Source organism: Rhipicephalus microplus, chromosome X, assembly GCF_043290135.1.
Source record: "Rhipicephalus microplus isolate Deutch F79 chromosome X, USDA_Rmic, whole genome shotgun sequence".
NCBI lineage: Eukaryota > Metazoa > Arthropoda > Arachnida > Ixodida > Ixodidae > Rhipicephalus > Rhipicephalus microplus.
Genome location: NC_134710.1, coordinates 404,655,899 through 404,683,114, shown reverse-complemented (window position 1 = coordinate 404,683,114; position 27,216 = coordinate 404,655,899). Strand labels below are relative to the sequence as shown.

The window sequence follows — 27,216 nt, the reverse complement described above, 5'->3', positions numbered from 1 at the left end:
CCCGGCGAAAAAGTTGAAGCCATCCTGGCGATCTAACACGTGGGGACAAGCAGGTCAAAGTACGGCTTCAGACGGTTTACGTGAACGATATCACGTCCACGCCGACGACGGTCGCTCGGTGGCGTGAGGGGTTCAATGGCGTAGTTCACGGGTGAAGTACGCTCGACCACGCGGTAGGGACCATGATAATTGGAGAGTAGTTTGGGTGATACATCAGGGGCGCAGGGCGGTACATGAAGCCATACAAGTGCTCCAGGAACGAACGTTGGTGCAGAACGATGGTGGTCGTCACGGATCTCCTTCTGGCGCTGTTGGTCAGATGTAGTAAGCCGCTTGGCTAGCTTGCGGCACTCTTCTGCGTAACGAGCGGCTTCCGAGACAGGCTTGTATTCGGAGGGATCTGGCGAGTATTGCAGTAAAGTGTCGATGGTGTGTGATGGTTCGCGACAGTACAAGAGAAAAAATGGGGAAAACCCGGTAGTGACTTGCGTAGCGGTGTTATACACGTATGTAACAAATGGGAGAACGAGGTCCTAGTTTGTTTGATCAGAAGCGACATGCGTAGCGAGCATGTCCCCCAGAGTACGATTAAACCACTCAGTCAAGCCGTTCGTCTGTGGGTGATAGGCTGTACTCTTCCGGTGAACCATATGGCACTGTTGAAGAAGTGCTTGCATTACATCGGAGAGGAAAACACGCCCTCGGTCACTGAGGAGTTCTCGAGGAGGACCATGACGAAGCACAAAACGATTGAGTATGAAAGTTGCGACGTCTTGTGCTGCAGCTGTGGGGAGAGCAGCAGTTTCAACGTACCGTGTTAGATGATCCTCTGCTACGATAGCCCATCGGTTGCCTGCCGTTGTCAATGGTAGTGGTCCATAGAGGTCAATTCCTACACGGTCGAATGGGTGGTCTGGGCACGAAAGTGGGTGCAATGAACCTGTTGCAGGATGTGGCGGGCTTTCCGCCGGTGACATTCGTGGTAGCCGCGAATGAACTGGCGGACGAAGGTAAACATTCCACGCCAGTAATAACTTTTTCGTAGGCGCTCGTAGGTCTTGAAAACACCGGCGTGAGCACATTGCGGGTCGCAATGAAACGACGTGCAGATAGTAGAGCGCAGCGTTCGGGCAATGACTAGTAGACATTTCCTAGCATCTGTTGAATAGTTGCGGCGGTACAAAAGGCCATCCCGAATACTGAAGTGCGGAGCCCGGCAGTGAAGGGTTTGAGTGGTTGGAAGTGTCGGTTCATCGGATAACACATCAAGAAGCGAAGCAATCCATCGATCATTGCGTTGTGCAGAAGAGATGGTGTCCTCGTCAAGAGCTGACAACGTGTTGCCCGAGGAAACAGATGCAATGTCTGGGGATAGGGGAAATCGCAACAGTGCATCAGCATCGGTATGCTTGTGGCCAGAACGATATACAACGCGAATGTCCTATTCTTGAAGCCGAAGAGCCCAACGGGCAAGACGACCCGATGGGTCCTTAAGCGAAGATAACCAGCATAATGCGTGGTGGTCCATTACTACATCAAAAGCACAGCCATAAAGGTATGGGCGGAACTTGACAAGCACCCAAACGATCGCGAAGCATTCCTTCTCGGTGACGCTGTAGTTTGATTCAGCCTTGGTAAGAGTTCTGCTGGCGTAGGCGACGACATACTCGGCGAATCCAGGCTTGCGTTGCGCGAGAACCGCACCGAGGCCGACGCCACTGGCGTCGGTGTAGACCGCAGTTGCTGCCGTAGGATCGTAGTGACGCAGTATTGGTGGCGAAGTGAGGAGACGACGAAGGGTACAGAAGGCTTGGTCACACTCAGAAGACCATGATGAAATATCAGTGGTGCTGCCTATGAGTTTGGTCAAAGGCGCAATGATAGAGGCGAAGTTGCGCACGAACCGGCGAAAGTAGGAGCATAACCCCACGAAGCTCCGTAACTGCTTCATAGTCGTTGGTTTGGGGAAGTCGGCGACAGCACGTAACTTAGCCGGGTCTGGAAGGATACCGTCCTTTGATACGACGTGCCCGAGAATCGTAAGTTGCCGAGCAGCGAAATGACACTTCTTGAGGTTGAGTTGGAGCTGAGCATTCTTCAGGCACGTGAGGACGTGTTTGAGGCGCTCGAGATGTGTTCCAAAGTCTGGCGCAAAGACGACTATATCGTCGAGATAGCAGAGACAGATTTGCCATTTCAACCCCGAAGAACCGAGCCCATCATGCGCTCGAAGGTGGCAGGCGCATTGCAGAGGCCGAAGGGCATGACATTAAACTCATACAGACCGTCCGGTGTCACGAACGCTGTTTTTGGTCGATCGCCATCTGCAAGGGGGACCTGCCAGTACCCTGAGCGCAAATCTAATGATGAAAAAAACTCGGCACCTTGTAAAGTATCAAGGGCAACGTCAATCCTGGGTAAAGGATACACGTCTCTTCGAGTGATCTTATTTAGGTGCCGGTAATCCACGCAGAAGCGAACAGAACCATCCTTTTTTTTTTAACGAGCACTACAGGTGAGGCCCATGGACTTTGTGAAGGTTGCATGACGCCACGTTGCAGCATATCGTTCACCTGTTCGGTAATAACTTGGCGTTCCGCCGCAGAAACACGATATGGTCGCTGTCGTAGTGGCGCATGGGAGCCGGTATCGATGTAATGTAGAGTGGTAGAAGTGCGGCCAAGTGAAGGTTGAACAACATCGAAAGATTCGCGGTACTGGTACAGCAGTTGGAGGAGTTCAGATCGTTCAGATGGTGACAGTCCGTCTGCGATCGCCGAATCGAACACTTTTGAAGCCTGTAGATGAGAGTGGTTAAGAGCACTAACGGCGACGAGGTCACTTTGGGATGATTCTTGCGGCACGGTAAAAATTTGCCCGTTATCAATGAGCTGTACGCATCCAAGAGACTCGCCCTTAAACAGTTTGATGGTATGCGGAAAGGGATTGGTAAGGCAGAGAGCACTGGCTCCATTAGAAATTGAGAGGGCTGAATAAGGGAGCAGAAGTGGTTTCCGACTTAGAAAGAGGCTTGATGGCTCGAAAAATGCTACTTCATCACGCATGCCGTCAGAGACCACAGGGAGCAAAACAGCTGTTGTCGGTGGAATGTCAGTGTCTTCTTTGACAACTAGCTTGTGCGCAGCTTGATTAGTGTGGTCGTAGGGCTGGTCGAAGAACGGAAGCAGTTCAAGTTCGGAACGGGCACAATCTATAACGGCACGATTACGGGATAGGAAATCCCAGCCAAGTATGATGTCATGAGAGCACGAGGAAAGGACGATAAACTCAACAATGTAGTGGTCCTCCGCAATTCTGAGTCGGGCAGTGCAGGCGGCTATAGGTCGAACAGGCTCTCCATTTGCTGCACGTAAGAACATATCAAGTGGCATGGTCACCTTTCGGAGCTTGCGGCAAAGTTTGGCGTCTATAACAGACACAGCGGCACCGGTATCTACAAGAGCGTATGCATGGGCGCCGTCTACAGAAACTTTGACGATATTTGACGGCAAGGTGCGAGGACTTGAAGATTTCGATAGCGCAGTTCTTGCCCCTTGAACTGCGACGGCTAGTTTCCCTCATTTTGAGGGGCTGGTCGTGGACGCATGGGTGACAAGGAGCATCGATTGGGTGAAGGTGAGCGACGAGACGAAGTTGCTGGATAGTCACGGGAAGACGTGTTTGACTGACGATCCGAACTTTCATAACCAAAAGGTGGTCGGTCCATGTGGTTGCTTCGTGGTCGGACGTCTGTGTAGGCGGGCACGCGACGACGGCAGTATCGGGAGATATGGCCAGGTCCGCCGCACGCAAAACAGATCGGCCAGTTATCGCGCATTCGCCAGGCATTTGCAGCAAGGGGCGCCGCCCACGCGGCATACGGCTGAGTCGAGGCTGTGGTAGCGAGGGAAGGAGCCCATGCGATGGAAGACTGAGTAGGAACGGTGACATGCGGCAGTCCATTGAACGGCGAGGGCTGGTGTGGCTGCTGCCTCTTTACTGCGTCAGCATAAGTAAGAGGCGCGGCGACAACTTGCTGCTGAAAGGGCACTGGCATAGCCTCGGCAATCTGGTCCTGAAGTGCATGTCGGAGCATGGGAGCTAACGGTGTCGGTGGTTGCTCTTGCTGCTGCTGCGGGAGCTCTTGGCGCTGACAAAACGGCAGGAGGGAAAGCTGACGTGCGACCTCCTCACGCACAAAGTCTTTCATTTGTGCTAGAAGGCGGGAGTGGTCAGGTACGACGTCCAGTGCAGCGAGTGGTTGGTTAGGCTGAAATGGACGACGGGTGAGAGCTCGTTGCCGTCGCAATTCGTCGTAGTTCTGGCACAGAGTTACCACTTCAGACACCGTGCCAGGAGACTTCGCCAGGAGCATTTGAAAGACGTCGTCATCAACACCTTTCATAATGTGCTGGATCTTGGCACTTTCGCTCATTGCGGCATCGACGCGCTTGCAGAGATCGAGTATATCTTCGATATAGGCGGTAAACGTTTCGCCAGGTTCTTGTGCCCGTGAGCGCAGGCGTTGTTCGGCACCCAACTTCCGCACGGCAGAACGACCGAAAACCGAGGATATTGCCTGCTTGAAAGTGGCCCAGTTCTCGAACTCTGATTCATGGTTTGTGTACCACAGTTTCGCCACATTAGCCAAGTAAAAGTTGACGGTGCTCAACTTAGCAGTGTCATCCCACCTGTTTGGTCCACTGACTTTTTCGTAGGACGACAGCCAGTCCTCGACGTCCTGGTCTTCGGCGCCGGAAAAGATCGGGGGGTCTCGCTGGTGAACCGGGCCGGGGCAAGTAGGAGCCGCGAGAGGTGCTGTCTGTTGGGCAGCGTCAACTTGCATGGTCGACGGCAGGGTGCGGGATCGGAGTTCCAGGGTGTAGGTGATGCAGTTACCCAGCACGATCCACCAAATGTAAAGGGGGTTTATTGAAGGACTCAGCAAGCGGGTGGTAGCTCTAAAGGAAGGCAGGCAAACCCAGATGACGGTGCTTGATCGCCGATCTCGTGCCTTTTTCTTGTGCTGATGATAGCTGACCTGATGGTATCAACGTCTTTCTTATTCACTACAGTTTGAATATTCGAACTATTTGAATATTTGCCGAGGCCTAGTTTTAGGTGCTGAGTGACCCACCAGTAGTCGGTCATTGGGTATATCCTCTGGGTGTGTTGCAACCCACTGGTGGGACACCCGGTTATGACTTTCTTTTGCTGCAACAAGATGGCACTGTCACTTTTGTAACCGGTGTTGGTGCCTCTACTTAAAAGATGCAAAGCTGTTGTTTGCCTTCTTCACGTGAATCTATGTTTAACTACAAAGTGCTTGCCACAAGAAAATACATGTAGTCAGTTTCTGTGATAAGTGATTTTCTTTCCTCTGTGCTGCACTTTCTTTTCCAGAGGTAAAAGGCACGAGCCTCCATTAGGCACGCTCAGAAGTTTTGGAGCAGTAGTTAAAACTGATACACTTAGTCCAACAGCTCATATTTCAAAAATTGTGGTAAAATTCGCAAGCAACACAACAGAAATATGTGCTAGCACTCAATTCCTCAGAAACTATTATGCCCCTGATGTCCCATGCAATAGACAATATATATTAGTTGCGATTTCGAACATCAGACAGCAGCACATGATGGAAAGCTCCTGTGCACGAGTCATCAGACAGCAGCACATGATGGAAAGCTCCTGTGCACCAGTCAACGGTGGGTCACGCCACATACAAAACAAAAATTCGATTGATTTGATTTGTGGGGTTTAACATTCAAAACCACCATATGATTATGAGAGATGCCATAGTGGAGGGCTCTGGAAATTTGGACCACCTGGGGTTCTTGAACGTGCACCCAAATCTGAGCACATGGGCCTACAACATTTCTGCCTCCATCGTAAATGCAGTCGCCGTGGCCGGGACTCGATCCCGCGACCTGCAGGTTAGCAGCCGAGTACCTTAGCCCCTAGACCACCGCAGCGGGGCCACAAAACGAAAATTCTTATTGAGTGTATCGAGGGTCACCAGTGGGTCATAGCCTTTAATATCATACAAGTACTTTTTCTGGGTGTGTGTATCCTCATGCAACAAAAATCATACCTCTACGTTCAAATGTCATCAAGTTATTGCAGCCACAAGCAGATAAATACCCATAACTTCGCAGCCGCATAAGTCGACCACAGGTCGTGACGTATGACACAATGAACATGTTAAGGCAAACAATGCTTAAAATGCAGTACTTGCATTGTCAGCAGATTACAATGCATGTAGTAAAAGCTATGTGCTTATGTGCTTTCAATCATGAGTTGAGTCTTCATTAAGAATGACTGCCTTTGAGATTAAAGGTAACCTTTGCCGGTAGCAGCAGGGGGGGCACAGAATTTTTTTTACTGTGAAGGTGGGGCACCTACAACAAGAGAGTTCGTTCGAAGGAGCAGGGAGAAGCCGAACTTCCGCGTTGTGTTTTGACTGAGTAAGGGTGGGGTGGGGGGAGCAGCACCAGCAGTGCTACTTTGGTAAAGCAGATGCATTGATCAGTGTCTGGATCACCAGAAAGGAGTAAAAGTTAGCCGTTAGTTCATTTATTGGTGCAAAAGTTGATTTAATTTGATACGTGAAGTGTAACATCCCAAAACCGCCATATGATTATGATAGATGTCTTAGTGGAGGGCTCCGGAAATTTCCAGCACCTGGGCTTCTTTAACATGCACCCAAATCTGAGCATATTATTGGTGAGAAAGTGATGCTGCAGAAAAGAAGAGAAAGAGGAAGGATCCCACAGCACAATGTAAAAAAATATTGGGGCTCTGTAAAGTCAGAAAGTATGAGAAACCCTGTTCCAGGACAAAAAATCCCAAAGACACACCTCCCAATTCCCTGCTGTTCATGAACAATCACATAGTAGTGTGCATAACAAGTTAATGAGACAAGCGGCAACTTCGTCCCAACACCTGCGTACAATTTAAAAGTAAAGCAAGTCTGGCCATCACTAAGAGGAAAAAAAAAAAACATAGCAAACTCACTTGTGTCCACTGCATTTGTTGGCTGTCATCTTCAGGCAGCAGACGGGCAAGGGCGATGCACGACAAACAGGCCGCATCAGGGGTCAGTCCTTCCACTGCTGCCAGCAATGTGTCTTCAAGAGCAGTGATGTTCCAGCTTTGGCCCTGAGTAGTGAAGGCCAACTTCAAGTCATTGCGACCATGACCAAAAGTTTCTAAGATTCCCTACCAAGTCCTTCAAGGCATACAGCTCCCCAATGTTTAGATGCAGGTAAGTGCAGTACACTTATATCGATATCCAAGTGCCAACAAAATCCCATCGTTACAACTGATAACTGTTATAAGGAAGTTGAGTAAATGACAAAAGAGAAGTCAAAACATTTTAATTCCATGCAAATAAGGTGGTATAGTTATGTGCTATTGTTTGTAGACAAGCCATAGCCTATCAGCTATAATAGCTTCATACAAAGCCTAACATAATTTCCTCAAGAGCATCAGAGTGCTCCACTAGCTGACCAGGAGGTCCTTCGGGAAAATAATGTCCCAGATGGACTGCATCATTCGTAACCGTCCTACGATGAGAGTGCCCGACTAGGCAGCTCAGCCACGTCGTCTGAGTCACCGCTCTCACTGCTGTCCGCCACACATACACAACTAACAATCACCTCATTACTGAGGCACTCGGACGTTGCCACAACACCATCAGCATAAAGTAAGAGATCCAGACAAGACGCATTTTCATTAAGCACTGGCCACAACTCCGCCAGCTCTTCCCTGGTGCAGCTCTTTCCAGGCCTCTCCTGGAATCGCTTCGAAATTTCGCAAGGAAAGCTCCTCCTCCACTTGCTTCCTCGCAAAAAACACCATCAGCTTGTTTTTTCTGAGGGTGTGGAACGGGTGTGGGGTGCACAACGCTGCATGCTATAAGCATGAAGAGCCATTTTTGGCGCGCACTGTAGCCGGATTCAATCACTATATCGGATACTGCGGCAACACTAGATCATCGCAATAAGTGATTCATCATACCATAGAAAGCCTATAAAAAAGTGAACGGTGCCCTCGTTGTTCATAGCTATATCTGATATATTGTTATAGGTGGACTCATCTGTAACTCAATGCTTCAGACTTGGTTTCAGCTTCAGTACTTAAGTGTTCTTACTGCACTATGTATGTTGCAGCACAACACCGAACAAAAGCAAAAGTGCTAACTAAAGCCCTTTTATATTGGAATACTAGTTGGCATCACAAACATTGGAAAAAAGTAAATGATATGTAGTGAAGAGGAATGCTCACTACTGCAGCGACATCGACACATTGGCTCAAGGCGCGAGCTAGGACTGCCTGGTTGCTGCTGCGACGATGCCCGTACACCCAGCCAGCTCTTGCTGCTTCTGTCCCGACGCTGCTACTCCTTTTCGTCTTGCATTTACATTATATTTATTGTATTGTATGCGTATTGTATGCGTATGTCACAAAAGGCAGAATGAAGTCCCAATCAGAGTGGTCTGAGGCAACATACTTAGATATCATGTCGCCAAGGGTACGGTTGAATCTTTCCGTCAAGCCATTCTTTTGGGGATGGTAGGCGGTGGTAGTCCGGTGAATGATACGGCATTCGGCAAGGAATGTGCCGACTTCGTAGAGGAATACACGTCCTCTGTTGCAGAGAAGTTCATGCGGTGCGCCGTGATGGAGAATGAAGTTCCGCAGGAGAAAAGATGATACGTCGCATGCTGTGGCAGCAGGCAAAGCGGCTGTTTCGGCGTATCGCGTCAAGTAGTGGACAGCGACAACGATCTAACGGTTTCCGGAAGCCATGAATGAAAAAGGCCCGTACAGATCAATTCCAATGCGGTCGAAAGACCTGGCTGGGCAAGGAATTGGCTGGATTGAACCAGAAGTATGATGAGGCAGAGCTTTCCGTCGTTGGCACTGCGGGCATGACTGAATGTACTTGAGCACAAAGGTGTACATGCCTCGCCAATAAAACCGGGACGAAAGCCGAGCGTATGTTTTGAAGATGCCCGCATGTGTGCACTGAGGGTCAGCGTGGAAAGCTGAACATATTGCAGCACGAAGATGGCGAGGTATGACCAGTAACCACTTTCAGCCGCCAGACTTGTAATTCCTGCGATGAAGGAGGTCATAGGACTTCTCAAAGTGAACTGCTTGACGGCGCAATGTTCGAGAAGATGGAGAAGTCAACGGGTCAAAAAGGAACCGCAGAAGAGCGCTGATCCAGTCATCCTTACGTTGCTCAGACGCCATGTCAGAGTTTGCTGGAAACGCAACCATTTTGTCCACGGCAGAAAGACAGAGCTTTCCGATGATACAGGTGAACAAGATAGGGCGTCGATATCAGTGTGATGTCAGCCAGACTTGTAGACAACGCGCATGTCAAACTCTTGCAGCCACAAAGCCCAGCAAGCTGAACGGCCGGAGGGGTCCTTCAATGTGGATAACTAACAAAGTGCATGGTGATCAGTGACTACATCGAAAAGGTGACCATATAGGTACGGTATAAATTTAGTTAGAGACCATATAATTGCCAGACACTCATTCTCTGTCAGAGAATAATTCTTCGCTTTGGTGAGGGTACGGCTTGCGTATGTGACTACATACTCCTAGAATCCCGATTTGCACTGCGCGAGCACAGCGCTGAGTCCAACACCGCTGGCATCAGTGTGTACCTCAATCGGAGCAGTCGGGTCGAAGTGACGCAAGATTGGCGGTGAGGTTAGCAGGTGGCGCAACTTTTTGAAGGCATCATCACAGGTGGGTGACCAAGCGTAACTTTTCGAATCTTTCCATAAAAGTTCAGTCAAGGAGGCCGTAATCATCGCAAAATTCCAAATAAAGCGGTGGAAATACAAACAGAGGCCATGGAAGCTGTGCAGATCTTTCAGCGAGGCAGGTTTAGGGAACTCTGCAACTGCTTGAAGCTTGCCGGTGTCGGGAAGAATACGGTCTTTAGAGACAACATGACCGAGGATCGTGAGCTGACTTGCGCCGAAGCGGCATTTTTTCAGGTTGAGCTGAAGGCCAGCGTCAGTTAGGCACTGTAGTACTTCATCTAGCCTGCGGAGATGTGTGGAAAAATCTGGCAAAAATATAACCACGTCATCCAAGTAGCACAGGCATGTGTTCCACTTCAGGCCACACAAAAGATTGTCCATCATCCGCTCGAATGTTGTGGGCGCATTGCAAAGATCAAAAGGCATGATGCGGAATTCGTAAAGACCATCAGGTGTGACAAAGGCCGTTTTAGGCTGATCTTCAGGCACCATAGGGACTTGCCAGTAGTCGCTTTGTAAGTCAATAAAAGAGAAGAACTCTGCACCTTGAAGGCAGTCAAGGGCATTGTCGATTCTCACTTAAACATCCTTTCGAGTTATCTTGTTAAGACGATGATAGTCAATACAAAAGCGAATCGACCCGTCCTTCTTCTTAACGAAAACGACTGGAGATGCCCAAGGGCTATTCTAAGCTGGATGACGCCACGCTTGAGCATGTCAGCTACTTTGTCACCGATAACCTGGCGCTCTGTCGCGGACACGCGATAGGGTCTTTGATGCAGTGATGCATTGCTGCCCGTGTCGATACGGTGACACACAGCTTATGTGCAACCAAGGGGATTATGCTGGCAGTCAAAGGAAGAATGGAACTTGTTCCGAAGTCGTAGAAGCTGAGCACGTTGCGAAACGGTTAACGTGTCGGCGATGGAGCTGCTCAGTATGTCAAGTCTAGTAGTCTGCGGCGAAGAGGCACAGCTAAATCCAGCGACTTCATGTTCTGCGAAAGAACCAGTCGGCATGTCGATAATTGCAGAAGGGTCGAGACTGTAAACACGCCCGATACACTCGTCCCTGAAGTAGTGTTACAGGACATGACAGCAGATTTGATATGAACAGTCTGCTGACGCCATCATGAAGTTCCAAAAGGGCATGAGATAGCGGCGAACACTTGCGACGAACGAAAACGGCAGATGGCGTAAAAAGGGAACTCGACTTGGCGAGCGCATTAAAAGACACCATGGAAAGGGCAAAAGAGTGCAGCAGTATGGTAAAGTCTTCAGCAACGAATAGTTTGTCCCCGGTTTCAAGAGCGGCATATAAAGGAACGTCGCTAAACACTTCAAATGCCACCTCAGCATGAGAGCAGTCGATGACGGCCTTATTAGCAGAGAGAAAGTCCCAACCCAAAATGAGGTCATGGGAGCAGGAATCCAACACAAGCAATTCGACGACATAGATGAGGCTGTAAATCGCAATGGGAGCAGTACAGGCAGCGGCCAGCGTGACGTGCTCTGCGCTTGATGTACGAAGCGATATACTTGCTAGTGGTGTCATAACTTTTTTGAGCAAGCGGCAAAGTCTGGCACTGATCACTGAAACTGTGGCATCAGTGTCAACAAGAGCGAGTGCAGTGACGCCATCCACATATACGTCCAGAACATTCGTCGGTGAAGAGATGCCTTGGTCTTTTCGCGGGTGACGTAGTTCCTGCCTCTGGAACTGTGGCAATTAGTTTTCTCGCTCCGGCAATGAAGGAAAACGACGCACCTATGATGGCGAGCGGCGTCGAGGTGATTGCGAGCGACGGCTAACAGGAAGGCGGTGGTCGTGGTGCTGAGAGCCTGTGAACGAAGGACCCGGTGGCACATAAGGGGCAGGTTAGAAGCTCTGGTGGTGTTCTGGTGATAGGCAGGGACACGCCGACGGCAGTATCGCGCTATGTGGCCAGGCAGGCCACAGGCAAACCATATTGGCCGATTGTTGGGTGTATGCCATTGTCCACTACTCTGGAGGAACTTTGGCTGAGTGCACCGAGGAGTGGGCACGGCTGATGGTAGTGACCTAAAAGTCTGAACAGGGGGCCTTGCGGCAACCTCAGCATAGCTTAGAGGTGCATTCACCTCGGCACAGGCTACAGGGGTCGGCAACGGCGAAGTGTCGCGGACAGATGGCAGAGCCAATCAAACTTGCTCCTGGATGACCTCACAAATGTTTGCTGGCAGATGCGATGGTGGTTGGCGAGCTGTTGATAGCAGCGACAGCTGACGAGCGACCTCAGCGCGAACAAACTCCTTGATCTGCGACAGCAGCGACTGAAGGTCAGAGGTGGTTGTCAGGCTTGAGAGGGTGTCATCTGGGACGTTAGGTCGTCACGTGAGAAGACGCTGTCGTCGTAGCTCATCGAAACTCTGACGCAGCTCGATGAGCTCCGAGACAGTGGCAAGGTTTTTCGCGAGGAGCATTTGAAAAGCGTCGTCGGAAATGCCTTTCATAATGTGTTGTACCTTGTCAGTTTCCACTATCGTCGGGCCAACACGCCAGCAGAGGTCGAGGATGTCCTCGATGTAGCTGGTCAATGTTTCACCAGTTTGTTCCGACCGGCTTCGTAGGCGTTCTTTTGCGCGAAGTTTGCGCACGCGAGGGTGTCCAAAAACAGCTGGGATGCAGGTCTTGAATGTCGTCCAAATAGGAATGTCCGCTTTGTGGTTTCTGTACCACAGCTGGGCGACATCCGTTAAATAAAACACCACAGTACTGAGTTTCATGGCATCACCCCATTTGTTGGTAGCGCTGGCTTGTTCATAGGATTCCAGCCAATTCTCAACGTCTTTCTCGTCTGTGCCGCTGAAGATGTCGGGTTCTCGCAGAAGCTGGGCACCGGGACAGGCCCTAGATGGTGAAGCCCGGGGGGGGGGGGGGGGGGGTGAAGACAGCGTCGTCAGGCGTGACGGGCGGCAGCTTTCGGCTCCGCAATTCCAGGGTTGGGGAAAACTACAGCACCTTCACGAAAATATAATGTATATGCAAGGCAAAAAGCAATAGCAGTGTCGGGACAGAAGCAGCAAGAGCTGGCCGGGTATACGGGCGTCGTGGCAGTAGCAACCAGGCAGTCCTAGCTCGTGCCTTGTGCCAACGTGTCGATGCCGCTGCAGTAGTGGGCATTCCTCTTCACTACAGATATAATAAACTATTACCTCCCACAATCCATATGCAACTCTCTTGTTTTCTTTTGCAAAGCCATAAATAAGTTTGACTTCATTTACACTAAATAACTGTTTAAGATATTGTTAAATACTACTATAATTGGGGTAAAGGCAGCTGCAAAATGGTGTATTATTCAGAATATATTTTTAAAATTATAAATGCACTAAGGACTCCCAGAATTACGCATAAATACACCATTAAAGTGGATGAAAAATAGACCGACGCTGAAGCTCAGTTGGTGGAGCATCAAATGAGTTGTCCAAAAGGTCTTCACCCATGGTAAGGCATGTTGAATTTTCATTCACTTTAAATTCTTTCTATTTATGTCATAATAACTGCACTTCAGTTAAAACCGGCAGTTAATGTCCCCTACATAATCTTTAGCTTTCCTACCGGTTGGTTTCATTAGGTTAGGTCTAACGAAAAAAAAAATAAACAATCCCCTGATCAATGCTCCTCTTTCGTACATGCAAAATGTGTAGCGACATGTAATGCAGTAGCAAATGTATTTCTGAAGATAACGAACTCTTAAGAAATATTATTGCTATAGCTCGTATGAATTAGCACAACAAAAACTTTAATTTTACTTAAAATAAAACTGCATACTATACACACCTTTCCAAGGTCAAGAAAGGACTTGCTCTGAAGCACTTGGTCGAACTCCCTTGACATGAGGCCCACACAGTCATGCAGCAGGCGATTGGCAAGAGACAATGCCGACTCGGCCCACCGCACCCGTGGCAGAGTCACAGACAGGCGCTCACAATTGAGGGCCATATCAACAGCTGTCTCCGCGGTCTGAACAAGAAGGAAGAGCATCTGCTGACAGAGTGCTAACATCTCCATGACTTAACAGTTAGTCAACTTAACACATAGAAAAAAATGAAGGCGTTAAGACAGACGGGACAGGAATAAATTGGATAGGACACAAACTATGCCACCTTACACACTTTTCATTTAGCATCTAAACAACTGAAGAATTACAAATCAATATATGGGGTTTTACAAGCTGAAACTACAATGTGATCATAAGGCATGACTTAGTTAAGATCAGTATGCTCTATTAGTTCCAGTACATATAAAACGTTATTACCTACCTATAAGCTGAGCAAAGAGGTTATCATAAAAAATGTCAACTCATAAAATTATGAGAGAACAGTCACATTATGTGGGTGCCTAAACCTTACTATGTTCTCATGCATGTTTGAGCTCACAAGCAACATATGTGGGTGGAAATGCATCCTACAGACTGATGATTAATGTGGCATACATCAAGTTTTTGACAAGGTAAAATTTCGGGCAGAGGCGGAAAACATAAAAACCCAAATACCTAACACTACAGTGTTTCACCACAATAAACTGCTCCATCCTTGCAGTGAACTATCTCTGCAAGCTTAAAATCAAATTTGTAGGTATAACCACAAAAGTGATGCAAACTTTTAATACATGGAAAGATCTTAAAAGTTCTCTTTATTATTCCATTTTTGGGTTGCCATTATGACTAACCTTGGAATTATCTCTGCAAGCTTAAAATCAAATTTGTAGATATAACCACAAAAGCGATGCAAACTTTTAATACATGGAAAGATCTTAAAAGTTCTCCCTATTATTCCATTTTTGGGTTCCCATTATGACTGACCTTGGAATTACTGAAAAAGATAGCTCCAAGGTTATTCAAATAGCCCCTCACCAGGTCTCATCATTTCAAACAGACAATCACAATGCAGACACAGTGTTCATCATAATGCCTGCCAAGAAAGAGGTACAATTTAAAACAAAGTCGCTTGCCCTTCTTGCGAGTGCATGCCCAAGATAGAAGACGTACAATGAATGGTCATCTGTAGTTATCAGGGCTCTTATGTTGCTCCTCTATGTGGACAGTCAGTGCTCTCACGCCGCTCACGACACCACGTGACACTTAGTATTATCCCAGGCAATATGAGTGGTTTGTGTAATTTGTTCCTTGAATAGATAAAAATAAAGTAAAGAGGAACAATATAACACAAAAAGAGACTGTGTGCCTGTCCTTTTATTTTTTGTTTTACTTTGAACTGCAACAAATGCCTTTGTTTTACACTTCTTGAGTTCTCGCAAATTCTCGCTGTTTCCACATTGTGCAGGCATGAGACCTGACAACAAAACTAATTTTCTACCCTGCTCCAGCACTTGATCAGGCTCGTTTATCCTCTCACGTCTAACTCAATGTTTATGTCGCACTGGCTTGTGATGCTACTACACCTAGTGACAACTTTAACAACATTTTGTGGCAGCACAACCAAAGTTATGTACATGAGCTTCTGAACCTATGTTAATATGCTAAGTAGTCTATATGCAGGCCAATTCAGTTTCGATTTTGAAAACGTATCCAATATGTACATTTTTGTACGAACACTCATGGCTAATGATGTTATCTATAGAATAGCGTTATGAAAGATGGGTTATCTACAATCTTATGTCTAAAGCTACCACAAGCCCCGATATACGTATAGATGCAGCCCTTAAGGTACAAATACCTGTATAAATTGTTGAGTTCTTCTGCAAGTCGCATTACTTCAATAACTAATAATATGCTAGTCTTCTAGCGGTTCAAGTTTGCATGCAAAATGTGCACCATTCAGTAATGTTTACATTTTCTGGAAAGCTAAAGAATATTCTTCATGGCAGAGGAACATGGGAAGCAATTATATTGACACGGTCAGTTTTCTTATTATAAGAAAAAAAAGGGCACTGTTAGGCAGAAACTGCACAGTAGGACAAAACTATAGAAAAAGGCAACAAACCATTTCCTAAATTTCTATGCATACAGGGTCAGCATTGTCATTTGTTCACTTTGAAATGCTCATAGCTCATACCCTGTCGGATCCATTGTCATCGAGGCTTTCACGTGCTCAGAGGTGTCTTCAATTTGTTTCATGTGGATCTTCTGTGCACACAAACATGTGGCGGTCATTTCAATTGAAAGGTGGTTTGTGCTTCCTGTTTTGTGAACTCTCATTTAGCCTGCCTGCACTGTGTTGCACTGTGTTGAGAATGCACCGTGTTGAAACTTCTTATTCGCAACATTCACTGTTGGCAAACTACTGCATCCGTAGCTTCCAGTTTGTACGGACTAGCACGTACTATTACATGCTGCTTATGTAAGTAAAATATGTCGTGTTTTGTGGTGAAAAGGTGCAAAAGTAGTATGATGCCGTTCATTTGCTTGCCTGTCATTAAATGTGGCAACAAGCTGCAGCCGCAGACGTGTTATTGCGTCAATGCTGCAAAACATTCACGCATTTCAATTAGTTTGGCCTGGAAAGCCAGTGGGGGAGAACAGTCCAAGCTTTCAAAGCACAAGAACATGTTTTCTTGCTCTTGTCTCCTCGTTTCTTTTTTTTTTTTTTTTCTTGCCGCCACTTTGAGCCTTCGTGCGCGCAGCCCTTTTAAAAGCTTAGCATGGCGATTCGCTGGAGAGCCTGAGACTTCTCGAAGATGCCCTGCACTCATGCACAGGTCCGAGAAGCGGTACAAGAAGTGCGTGTTATCATGGGAGCTGAGCCAGCTCCTCCCAAAAAGGTGAAGAAGTAACTAACGAAACACTAGGAGAAGCAATGTGATGCCACAACCCAAGCGAAGCATGCGGAACTGGCGGCTGCTGCCAGAGCCTGAGCAGCCACCACTGCAAGCTCCATCCCTGGCGCTTCCCATACGGCGAATCAATCGCCTCTATCGTCCACGAGTGCAAAAGAAGAGGGTTCCATTCAGGGAACCCCTTCCAGAGCGGACACCACAAAGATCGACATCTCGTCAGTCTCGAGCTCCTCCTGGGAGCACCACACGTCCACGTCGTCACCCTCAACATCCGAAATGACCACCTAGCAGAATAGAGAAGACCCGCTGCACTTTTGCGTCCTTTCTCCGACTCTCTCGCCCAACTCGGCCACCAAAGTCCACTCGACGACCCTGGTGCCCGAACAAGCAGCCTCTGCTTTTCCCACAACAGTAGGGAAACGCAGCAACACAGTCATCTAAAGACCAGTGGGGAAGCAAACTAAGTTCCTCACCATGTCTCGCAACACCACCGCAGCGTTTCTTGCGGGATTTGCCGCCACCCTATGCGTCCGCGTTAGTCCGCGCCGTGGATATGCAATTTCCCGGACAGTCACACGACGGTCCTGCATCACCACAGCATTCACTTCGACAATTCCAGCATGTTGATGGTCATTCCAGCATGTTGATGGCGGACCGGAGCGTGGCTCGCTCTCCACTGATGTGGGGCAGTATTTAAACCGGTTGTACCACACCTTAACTCTTTCGTTACCGTGCGATAATGGCTGTTTTTCATATGTCTTAGGAATATAATTTTTGCCAGTTTGAAAAGTACTCCAGCACACATCACAGCATACCAAACTTTGCACAATGAAATGCTTTTTCCGAAATATATATTGTGGAGCAACAAAAATATTTTTGAATGAGTAAAAATGTGAAAAGCGTGGAATATTTGGTTGTCAGTTGGTAAACAGTGTAATAAAAAACACTATATATGCAAAAATATTCAAAACAAAGAAAATTCAGTATATACATTTTGTAGATAAATGACCCCGGAAGTGTAAAAAATAATGAATGTACAAAATGTTCGTCTTCACATAGACAAAGAAAATCAGAACCAAGGTGCTGCTCCATTGCTCGTGCCATCCAGTGAAGCATTGCATAGTTTTTCGTGAGACACAAGTGTACTCGTAGTTTTTTTCTAAATAAACTTTTGTTGTCTTCTGATAAGAATCTCAAGGTTTTCCAATATAGATGAATACCCGTGGTGTGAATAATTCCTCTATAAATGAAGTGCCCAATGAACTTCTTTATTTCATCTAGTGTCACCTCTTTTCATGAGCCTCCGCACTCCACATAGGTTAGCGTTCCCATATATGCATCCAAGCAAATTTTTTTTTTTTCGTTTTTGCACATATCGTATTAAAAAGATAATATTGCATGCAGTTCTAAAAGGTTTCGCACTGCTTCATCAGGGACAAGATGTGCTCCAGGAGCCTTCTTATAGTTAGGAGAAGCTCTGCAGCCAGCACCAGCACACCGCGCTCCAGGAAAGTGTGAACCGCACACTTCACCAGAGTAGCTAAAGATTGTGCAAAAAGGTCAGAAGCTATAGGCAGTTATGTCGGAGGAGACAGCTTGAAGGTGTAAACAAAACAAACCCATGAACGGCTGTGGATGTCTCAGGCTGACAAAAAACATCAGCACAACTCGAAGCTGAGGTGCTGTCATCTTTAATCTCTAAGCTCGTCCTCACTCTATTTACGTGAGGTAACAAGAAAGTTTTAATGAGCGCATGAGTTTTGTAGCACTGGTGCGCACCTATGCACGCGTGACGACGGCGTCATAGGAGCGACTAGTGACACTATAGATGCAACCTGATATCACAATACAAGCAAAACTAAAGTTGCTGGAAACTGTCATAGGTGGCCACTTCGACACTTTAAACACACGGCGGAGATTTGCAAATATTTTTTTGTACAACAAATTTTCCCTAATTCCTAGAAACAGCTCTCTATTGAATATCTGGCATATTATTATGGCAATTATTACTGTTTGACATTGTCAAATTGCATAGCTGACACTTTCATTTGATATTCAGCTTGCAAAGATTCTTTTCATTACAGAACTTTGACGTTACTGTACCATAATCACAAGGGCCACGCACTTCTGTCAAGCTCACCAGCCTTGTGCACTTTTCAAACAATACACGCACGTTGGTTCACGCAAAGGTCTGTCAAAAATCGCTTTGTAACAGAAACGACCAAATTCAAATCGATTGTGAAAGTTGAGTGCCTGAACTAACAGCTAAAAAGCACTGGGTGCAGAGAAACAAATTTAACATGCCAAAATTCCCGATCCAAAAGCGTCGATCACCAGTGATAGATTTGAATAGACGTAGTAACGAAAGAGTTAATCTCTGTGTGGCTGATAGCGTCGTCACCTAATGTCGTCTTGAGCTTTTCAATGGTTTCCACTTGGCTGTCGCCTAGTTTCTGGCAAAATTTGATGCAGTAGCGCTGCTCCAGTCGCTCTGTCATAATCCTTGCGATAAAAAACCAATGAGAGCACTGCGCACTACCTCACTCAAACGCTGCGTCCCAGCGACTGACACTATTGGCAGGCGGAAAAAAATTCATGCATGCACACGAAGGTTCAAGATCACCTGATGCAAGTGCGCTTGTTTAAAACTTATCAGGTGCTCGCCAAAAAAAATTAAGGCCAGATACTTTTCTAACAGACCTCGTACTCTGTTGCATGCTCACGTTATCAGTATGCTTACCTGCCTTGGTCTACAAATTAGACTGACAGTATTAAAAACAAATAAATGCATGTACCAGAAAGTAACGTTCCTTGAATTTGGGCATGTCACCCACTGTATACAAAATTACCCTACTACATAAGCGTGAGTCATGCAGCAACGATATCAAACTGCATTGAAAGTTGTGAGAATCTGAGGCGCGCTCGCGACCACTTCGCCGGCTTCCTGCCGTACGGCCGCTGCCTTTCGCTTTCCGTGCTCTGGTAACGGCGCGGGGCGATAGATGGTGCCACATGCGGGCGCGGCACGTGTTCTCGAGGGCGGCGAGAATCAGGAGGCCGAGCCCCGTACGCACCGGAAAAGAGTGTCCTCCGTGGACGGTGCCAGATAAGCACGTGTTTCCTTCGTCTGTGTCCCCTTTGGGAATCGCCGGACTGTAGCGAGCCTGGAGGCCTTGGCATCCCGGTAGGCGTGTTTGCTTGAGTGCTAGCTTCGGTACCGTAAGCTAAGCCAACAGCAGTGCTTAAAGCTTGAAGTGGTCGCACCGCACCAAGCCACACTTGCTGTAGGCCTACGCGTACGAGGTTTGCCCTAACTCTCGTGACCAGGCCCAGTCGCCATCACGAGAGTGCACAGCATAGCCGCGAGGGACCTTTTCTCGACCGGCGTGTCAAAGCTCGCCATTCGCCAGCTACGACGTGCTCGCGGTTTTCCCTTATCGTGAACGTCTGCGTGTGGGAGCCTTTGCTCTCCGCGTCCCGGGAGCGGACGTTGTACTGTTGCTCGGGGTGCCGCCAAAGGCAATAACGTGTTGGTGTATTTCTGTTATTCGTACACTGTCTTTTTTACCACGTTGCGCTAAACGCCTTGTTAGTTGAGCGCGTGCGGAGCGGTGCACTACACGCGAGTAGGTTATGGAGTCGTGGCACTGTGGCTCGTTAAGCGTGAACCCACGGTGATCATCTGCTACGGTGAGTAGCGAGATCACCACACTGGCGCCCAACGCGGTATCAAAGGCTCATTAAGCCTTTGATTAGTCTTAGCCGAGTCAGCCCGCTTTTGCGAATCAGGCTCGCCATGTTTACCCATGTTATGCCTGCTCTGCGTGAGTTTTGTCTGCCGACGCTTTGAGCAGATACCGCACTGCTCGAGAACAGGGCCAGTGACCCCCTTGAGCATCACAATCGTGCACCCTCACATGTCACAAGCCCCAGTCGGGATGACACAAGGTGCTACATAACAGCTCCCACTGGAGAGGTAGCGCGTTTTGGGTCTGGGGCCATAGCACAACACGAACAGTGCAGACGGGCAAATTGGACTGCTACTGCTCCCTTTGAAATGCATGGCAGTTCCTTGTCACAGCGCTCTGAAATGGCTCTCTGTGGAGCTTCCGGGGCGCAGATCGGCAACGCGGCCTCAGCCGTTGCTGAATTTTGCCCGCTGGCTATGCAACCTAGCCAAGCTCATTTCGAGCATTCGGCTGTACTGCTAGCCACAAACGACCTAGCAATTTCACGTGAAGCTGCCCCAAGAGGCAGCTGTGAACAACAGGCGCTCCCCAATGTCGCGATGACCGGTATCCATTTCGAAACCACGCCGCTTATCGAGCTCGGAGACAGTTCCCCATCGCTTGCCCGCGACGCTAATGCACATGCACCGACAGCTTCCTTTGAAGCGAGCCCACAGACGCTGCCGCAAAATGCCGCCCAAATGATTCAGGCACTCACAGGGGCAGTCCAAACGCTTTCGGCCGTTCCAAAACGCCCTCACCCCGCTGTCATGTTAACCGTTTCAACCTACAGCGGGTATGGTGATCTGCAAAGTGCAAGAGATTACCTGGACTCCCTAACACATTACCAGAAAGCCATGGGTCTAGACGACCAGGAAGTGCTCAGACGCGTCATTCCGGCTGCACTGACTGACACGGCAACCAGGTGGCATCGGCTTTCCGGCCGCCGAGCAGCAACCCTCAATTAGTTCCGCGCAGCCTTCTGCGTGAATTCTTACCCCCTGACTACGAGAGTAAGATGCAGCACAAGCTCGAGCTCCGGACACAGGCTCTTGACGAGTTGCTTCAGGAGTAGGTACGCGCGATGGAAAACCTTTTTCTACCGCTGAGCCCAGAGCCTCGAATGAGGAGCGCGTCGAACGGGTGATTAGGCAGGCACACCCAACTTTCTTGGCGTACCTGCGCGGCGGTCGCTTCCGTGATTTGGAGGAGTTGGCCGTCGAGGCAAAGAGCATTCAAGACGACATTCTCGACGTGCGCGCCTATTACCCGCCACAGCCAGCCAGCGAGGCCCTTGAACCGCGCTGCACGTGGGGAGGGGCCATGACCCTTCGCCAGCGGTAACAGCCCGTCGGAGCTGCCTTTGCGGCTACCGCTACAGGTGGGCGCACATGGGAGATAAGCAATCACGCTTTAGATATCTAACCCTACATGTACGGGAGGTACGCAGCCTGTGCTGCATGGCAACTCGACGTGCGCGAGCAGGGACGAAATCCGACCCAGCGCATCACCGGTGGTGACGGTCGTCAGAGCGGTTCCTTTGATCATGCGGCAAACCGACCCCTGCAACTCGAAGCTGCTCCGTCTCGGGAAAGGGACCGCGATGGGGTGCGCTGCTTTTGCTGCGGTCAACGAGGGCACATAGCGAGGGAGTGCTCCACGTTTGTGCCTCCTGTGAGGCAGGGAAGAGGGAGCACGCGCCGTTCGTGAAGGCACGAGCAGCCGAATCCTTGCTTCTCCCTTCTGCTTACCAGACAAGCCGTCTTGCTGGTGTGCATGCGCCGTTTATTTCGGTCACCATTGCCAGTAGCGAATCCTCGGCGTTGCAGGACACGGGCGCAAGTGCTTCGTTGTTTGGTGAACAGGTGTTGTCCCACTTGCAGAAGCACTTGGTGCGCTTGTGGGACAGCCGAACGACATTCAGCCTCGCGAAAGGTGTGGCCCAGTCGGCGGGCGCCGCGAGGTTGATTGTCAGATGGGGAGGCCGAATGAGACGCGCGCGTTTCGTTCATCTTCCAGGGCTCAGTGTTCCTGTGATTCTCGGTCGGGACTTTCTCCTAAAGACTGGAATCGTAGAGGACATTGTGAATGGAGGCTATCGCCAAGGACCTTTTTCCGAGCTAAAGCCGTTCATCAGCCCACCGGTGTTTTCTGTTGCCTGTGCAGTAGAGGCATCAAAACAGTGTCACATGCAAAATTCGGAGGCAGGCCCCTGCACTATGCACTCGCCGGCTCAAAATCGCCATCGGGATCGAGCGGCACGACACGAAGAGGTTCCGCATCCTTTGATCGCCTGTGCGACTCGATTGGATAATACACAGAGGGCTCGTTTGTCAGCATTCTTCTGCGAATACGATGAGCTCTTCACCGATCAACCAGGCTGTGCCAATTTGGTGAGCCATTTGATCGAAACTGGCGACGCGCTTCCTTAGAAGGGTAACTCCAGGCCCATCAGCCAGGCCAAGAGGCAGGTAATTGATGGCTTGCTGGACGAGATGCTGGCATTGTTCGATGTTCGACGAGATGCTGGCATTGTCAGATGTTGGCAGAGCTGGCATTGTTCGCCGTTCGTCCAGCGCCTAGGCGTCTCCAATTGTGTTGGTGCCTAAGAAAGTTGGCAGTCATCGCCTGTGCGTAGACTACCGCCGTCTGAATGGAGTGACTCAAAAGAATGCCTATTCGCTCCCAACGATTAGCCCCATCGTAGGAAACCTCAGCACTGCACGGTACGTTACCACATTAGATGCCTCCAAAGGTTACCTACAGGTCTAGATGGATGAGCGTGACCGGTGCAAGACTGCGTTCATGTCCCACAGAGGATTATTTGAGTTCACTCGTATGCCCTTTGGTCTTTGCAATGCTCCTGCGACTTTTCAGAGACTCATGGACCGTGTCCTTGGGGAAGCAAAGTGGTCTTACTGCATGTGCTACCTCGACAACATCACAAACCTTCGAAGAGCACTTGGCCCACATTGCGGATGTGCTCGAGAGGGTGAGAGCCGCCGGGATGACAATAAATTCTGCAAAGGATCAACTAGCGCAAACCCAAGTTCAGTTACTCGGCTTCATGCTACGCGAAGGCTTCATTGAGGCAGATCAGGAGAAACTTCTAGCAATCCTCGATTTCCCCGCGCCCGAGGACGTATGCGGCCTGTGCCGCTTTCTCGGAATGGCCAATTTTTACCGGTCGTTCATTTCGTCCTGTGCCTGAGTGCGGGCACCCTTGACCAAGCTCTTGGGTAAGTCAGCTGAGTGGCCATGGGGAACTGAGCAGCAAAAGAGGCATTTTGCCACCTGTCTAGCGCCATTGCGAAGACAGCGCAGCTCAAGCTCCCCGACCTGACAATACCATTTCTTGTTCAGACTGACGCAAGCGATCTGGGATTAGGAGCAATTCTACAGAAATACGATGGTGTGTTGCAGCCGTTGGCCTTTGCCAGCCGTTCGTTGATACCCGTGCAAAGAATTATTTTGTGACCAAGAGGGAGTGTCTCGCCATCGTGTTTGTACTGCAAAAGTTTGATGTCTACCTTGACGGGACGAAATTTGTGGTGCAAACAGATCACAGCGCGCTTAGCTGGTTGATGCGGCTCCGTGAGCCTGCAGACATGCTAACGTGCTGGGCTCTCCTAATACAGCGTTATGACTTTTCGGTGCAGTATCAGAAGGGGAACACGAACAGCTGACACGCTATCTTGTACCCCAGTGTCTACAGGGAGCCTGAATCCCGGTGCGACAACCGCTAGCGGTGCCTTTGAGCAAGCGAGCGACGCGGGCAAAATGGCAGCGGAGCCGCCGAGCGGAGAAAAGGGTGAGTGCGCCAACGAGCAAACCCTTTCCGCGGGCCAGGCAAGCAGCCCGGAAGCGGGCGATAGGGGGACCGGAAGGGAAGACCAGACTACCCTTTGGGAGAATGGGAATCGCTTTCAGCAGACAAGCGTTACTGAAGGCCCAGCGAGATATCCGTTTTGTCGCGAGTTGAGCGACGGTCTCAGGGAGACAGAGCACCGAGACGCTGCTGGTAGTGCGGCGAGCGCAGGGGGACGGGAACCAGCTTGTGTCGCTTGGTCCCCCGCGGATGCATACTTGCTGGACCATGATGGACTCCGGCTGAAATACATAGCCATCGATGAGGAGTCCGTAGACCCGTTTAGGATCGTTGTGCCCAAAAGTCTGAGAGGCGCACTGTTGCAAGGCTCTCACGACGAGCCCATGGCCGGTCACTTGAGTGGCTCCAAAGTTTTTGCGAAACAGAGCAAGGTTGTGACTTGGCTAGGCATGAAGAGTGACATTTTTCGCTATTGCCATTCCTGCCACGTCTGTCAAGCGGTGAAATCAAAGGGCGGCAAGCCACCCGGCTTGATAAAACCGATTATCAGTGAGCGTCCGTGGAAAGTAGCCACCTGCGATCTAATGGGGCCGTTCCCCAGGAGTATGCAGGGGTTCATACATCCAATGGTCGTCGATCATTTTTCCAAATAAGTGGAGTTGTTTCCGCTACGGAAAGTGACAGCGTGAGTGGTGCTAGAGAGGCTACAGGAAGTGTTTTGTCGGTTCGGCTATCTGAAAAGATTGATCACGGACAACACGTATTTCACCGCTCGGGTGTTTGGTGATACGTGCCGTTCCCTAGGAATAGATCACTGCGCCACTTCACCCTACCATTCACAGTCCAATTTGATGGAGCGAACCAATCGTACGCTTAAAGCAATGTTGGCAGCCTTTGCCGAAACTTATAAAGACTGGGCAGATCATTTGAGTGCACTTGAATTTGCAATCCGAACCTCCGAGAGTCACTCTACTGGTTTCTCTCCCGCTTCCCTTAACTTCGGAAGGGAGTTGGCAAATCCGATTACCAGTGTCATGCAATGCCAGCTCAGGGACGAGGAAGGACTGGCAGACTGTTCAGCTTACGCTTCAACACTTCGGGACAGGCTTTGTCGAGCTCTCAGTAGAGCGAGGCAGAGTTTGGCATCGGCCAGGGCTGAGCAAAAAGCCCAGTACGACCGAAAACATCGCTACCTCTCATTTAAGGTAGGTGACCGTGTCCTGAAGTGCAACCACGCTCTTAGCGACGCGAGCAAGGGTTTCTCAACTTAGCTCTCTCGTAGTGGCTGGGTCTGTACCTAGTGGAGAAAGCTTGGACTCCGCTCGCGTACTTGCTGAAAGACCCGCTTTCGGGAAAACACAGCCGTGCCCACACTGCAGACGTGAAAGCCTTTGCGTCGAGGTCTGGTGAGCCTGCGCCAGCGCCCAGCGGCTCTTCGCGCAAGAAATGGCGCACACCGGTGAAGCATACCGCATTCGAACTACGCACCGGTATAATCTGAGGAAGCGGTCACCTGAGTGATTTCGCGCCGAACGGCAGGCTTATTTCCGCAACCGAAGGCCCTCATTTTTACTGTCTAGTCTCAGTTAACTTTTTTACAGCTAGTGCTAGCAAGGAAGTCGGCTCCGCCCAGTTGCTGCTTGATTGATTTATTAAATTGTGGAGTTTAACGTCCCAAAACCACCATATGATTATGAGAGACGCCGTAGTAGAGGGCTCCGGAAATCTTGACCACCTGGGGTTCTTTAACGCGCACCCAAATCTGAGTACACGGGCCTACAACATTACCGCCTCCATCGGAAATGCAGCCGCAGCAGCCAGGAATCGAACCCCCTGTTGCTGCTGCTGATTTTCATTTCAGTGTTCTTGTTTACTTGATGCTTTCTTTCATGTTTTCTTTTTTCTCCTCGCTGGAGGAGGAGATCATGAATTGGTTCTTTAGCGTGGAGAGAGGAACAAAGGGACGCTCTGCGCCTTCCTTTGCTGGGCGCGTTTACAGAGACCTGATCATTGGAGGTGTGTGTGCGTGTGTACGTGCATGGTGTTTCTGTGCGTGGTGGGGACGACATCTTAGGAAGTCACCGACCCCTACACCACCTTGATTTCTGGAGGTACTCGGAGATCCGCGGTCGTTAGGCAGCGCGGTTGTGCCCTGCTCTCGGCCGTCGCTGGAAGCCCTGCTGGCCTTTCCATCACGGCTCCTGCACGAGGCCGGCTGTCGCAGACGCTGTGAACGACTAGACCAATGCCAGAAACGCCTCGCAGCCAGTTGATTTGGCGGCCATGCTTCCAGCAGAAGGGCCGGCTATTGCAGTGAGGTCCATCCGAACCTCCACCGAGGCGGCGTTCATCGGACTCGCAGGCCTGTCGTCAACATCGACGAGACGAAGTTGAGCTCGTTCCTCACATGAGGGCCTCAACCAGTCCTCTCACCTTGCACTCTCGCATCCACCCAGTCACCGAACCCAACCATTACGCAACGCTTCCCCTCCGAGCCATGAACGCGCTCTTGCGTGAGCATCATGAACTCCCGTTACCCCTCTTCCGTGACGCCATTGTATTTCTCAAGTGTAATGTTGTGTTGTTCCATTTTTTTTCTTCAGCAGCAGTTGCAGGGCTAGAATGAGGCTAGCTGCTGCCCATTGCATGACGTCTTTGCATGCATGGGCGACGACCGGCTGCCTTTGCATATAGGGTGAATTAAAGGGAGGAAGATGTGGGAATCTTAGGCGCGCCCGCGACCATTTCGCAGGCATTCCGCCTTATGGCCACTCCATTTCCCTTTCCGTGCTCTGGTAACGGCGCTTTGTGAGCGCGGGACATTTTCTCGGAGGCGCCCGCAACCATTTCGCAGGCATTCCGCCTTATGGTAACCCCCTTTCCCTTTTCGTGCTCTGGTAAGGGCGCTTTGTGATAACGGTGCTTTGAGGGTGTGGCACGTTATCTCGGGGGCAGCGAGAATCAGGAGGCCGAGTCCCGTGCGCACCAGGAAAGAGTCTATCCTCCGTCCTCGGCGCCGGGTAAGCACGTGTTTCCTTCGTACGCGTCCCCTTTGGTAATCGCTGGACTGTAGCCAGCCTGGGGGCCTTGGCAT

The 27,216-nt window shown here is 49.6% G+C and overlaps 1 protein-coding gene across 1 annotated transcript in view; it reads right to left on the bottom strand.

Annotated features, from left to right (window-relative positions):
- Positions 1–27,216, bottom strand: part of LOC119160953 (uncharacterized) — a 270,658-nt gene that overhangs the window by 142,770 nt on the left and 100,672 nt on the right. The window contains exons 9-10 of the mRNA XM_075880196.1: positions 13,608–13,790; positions 7,015–7,158 (exon numbers count right to left, since the gene is read on the bottom strand). Of these exons, the coding sequence (XP_075736311.1) occupies positions 7,015–7,158; positions 13,608–13,790 (327 nt within the window). The remainder of the gene's footprint in view (positions 1–7,014; positions 7,159–13,607; positions 13,791–27,216) is intronic.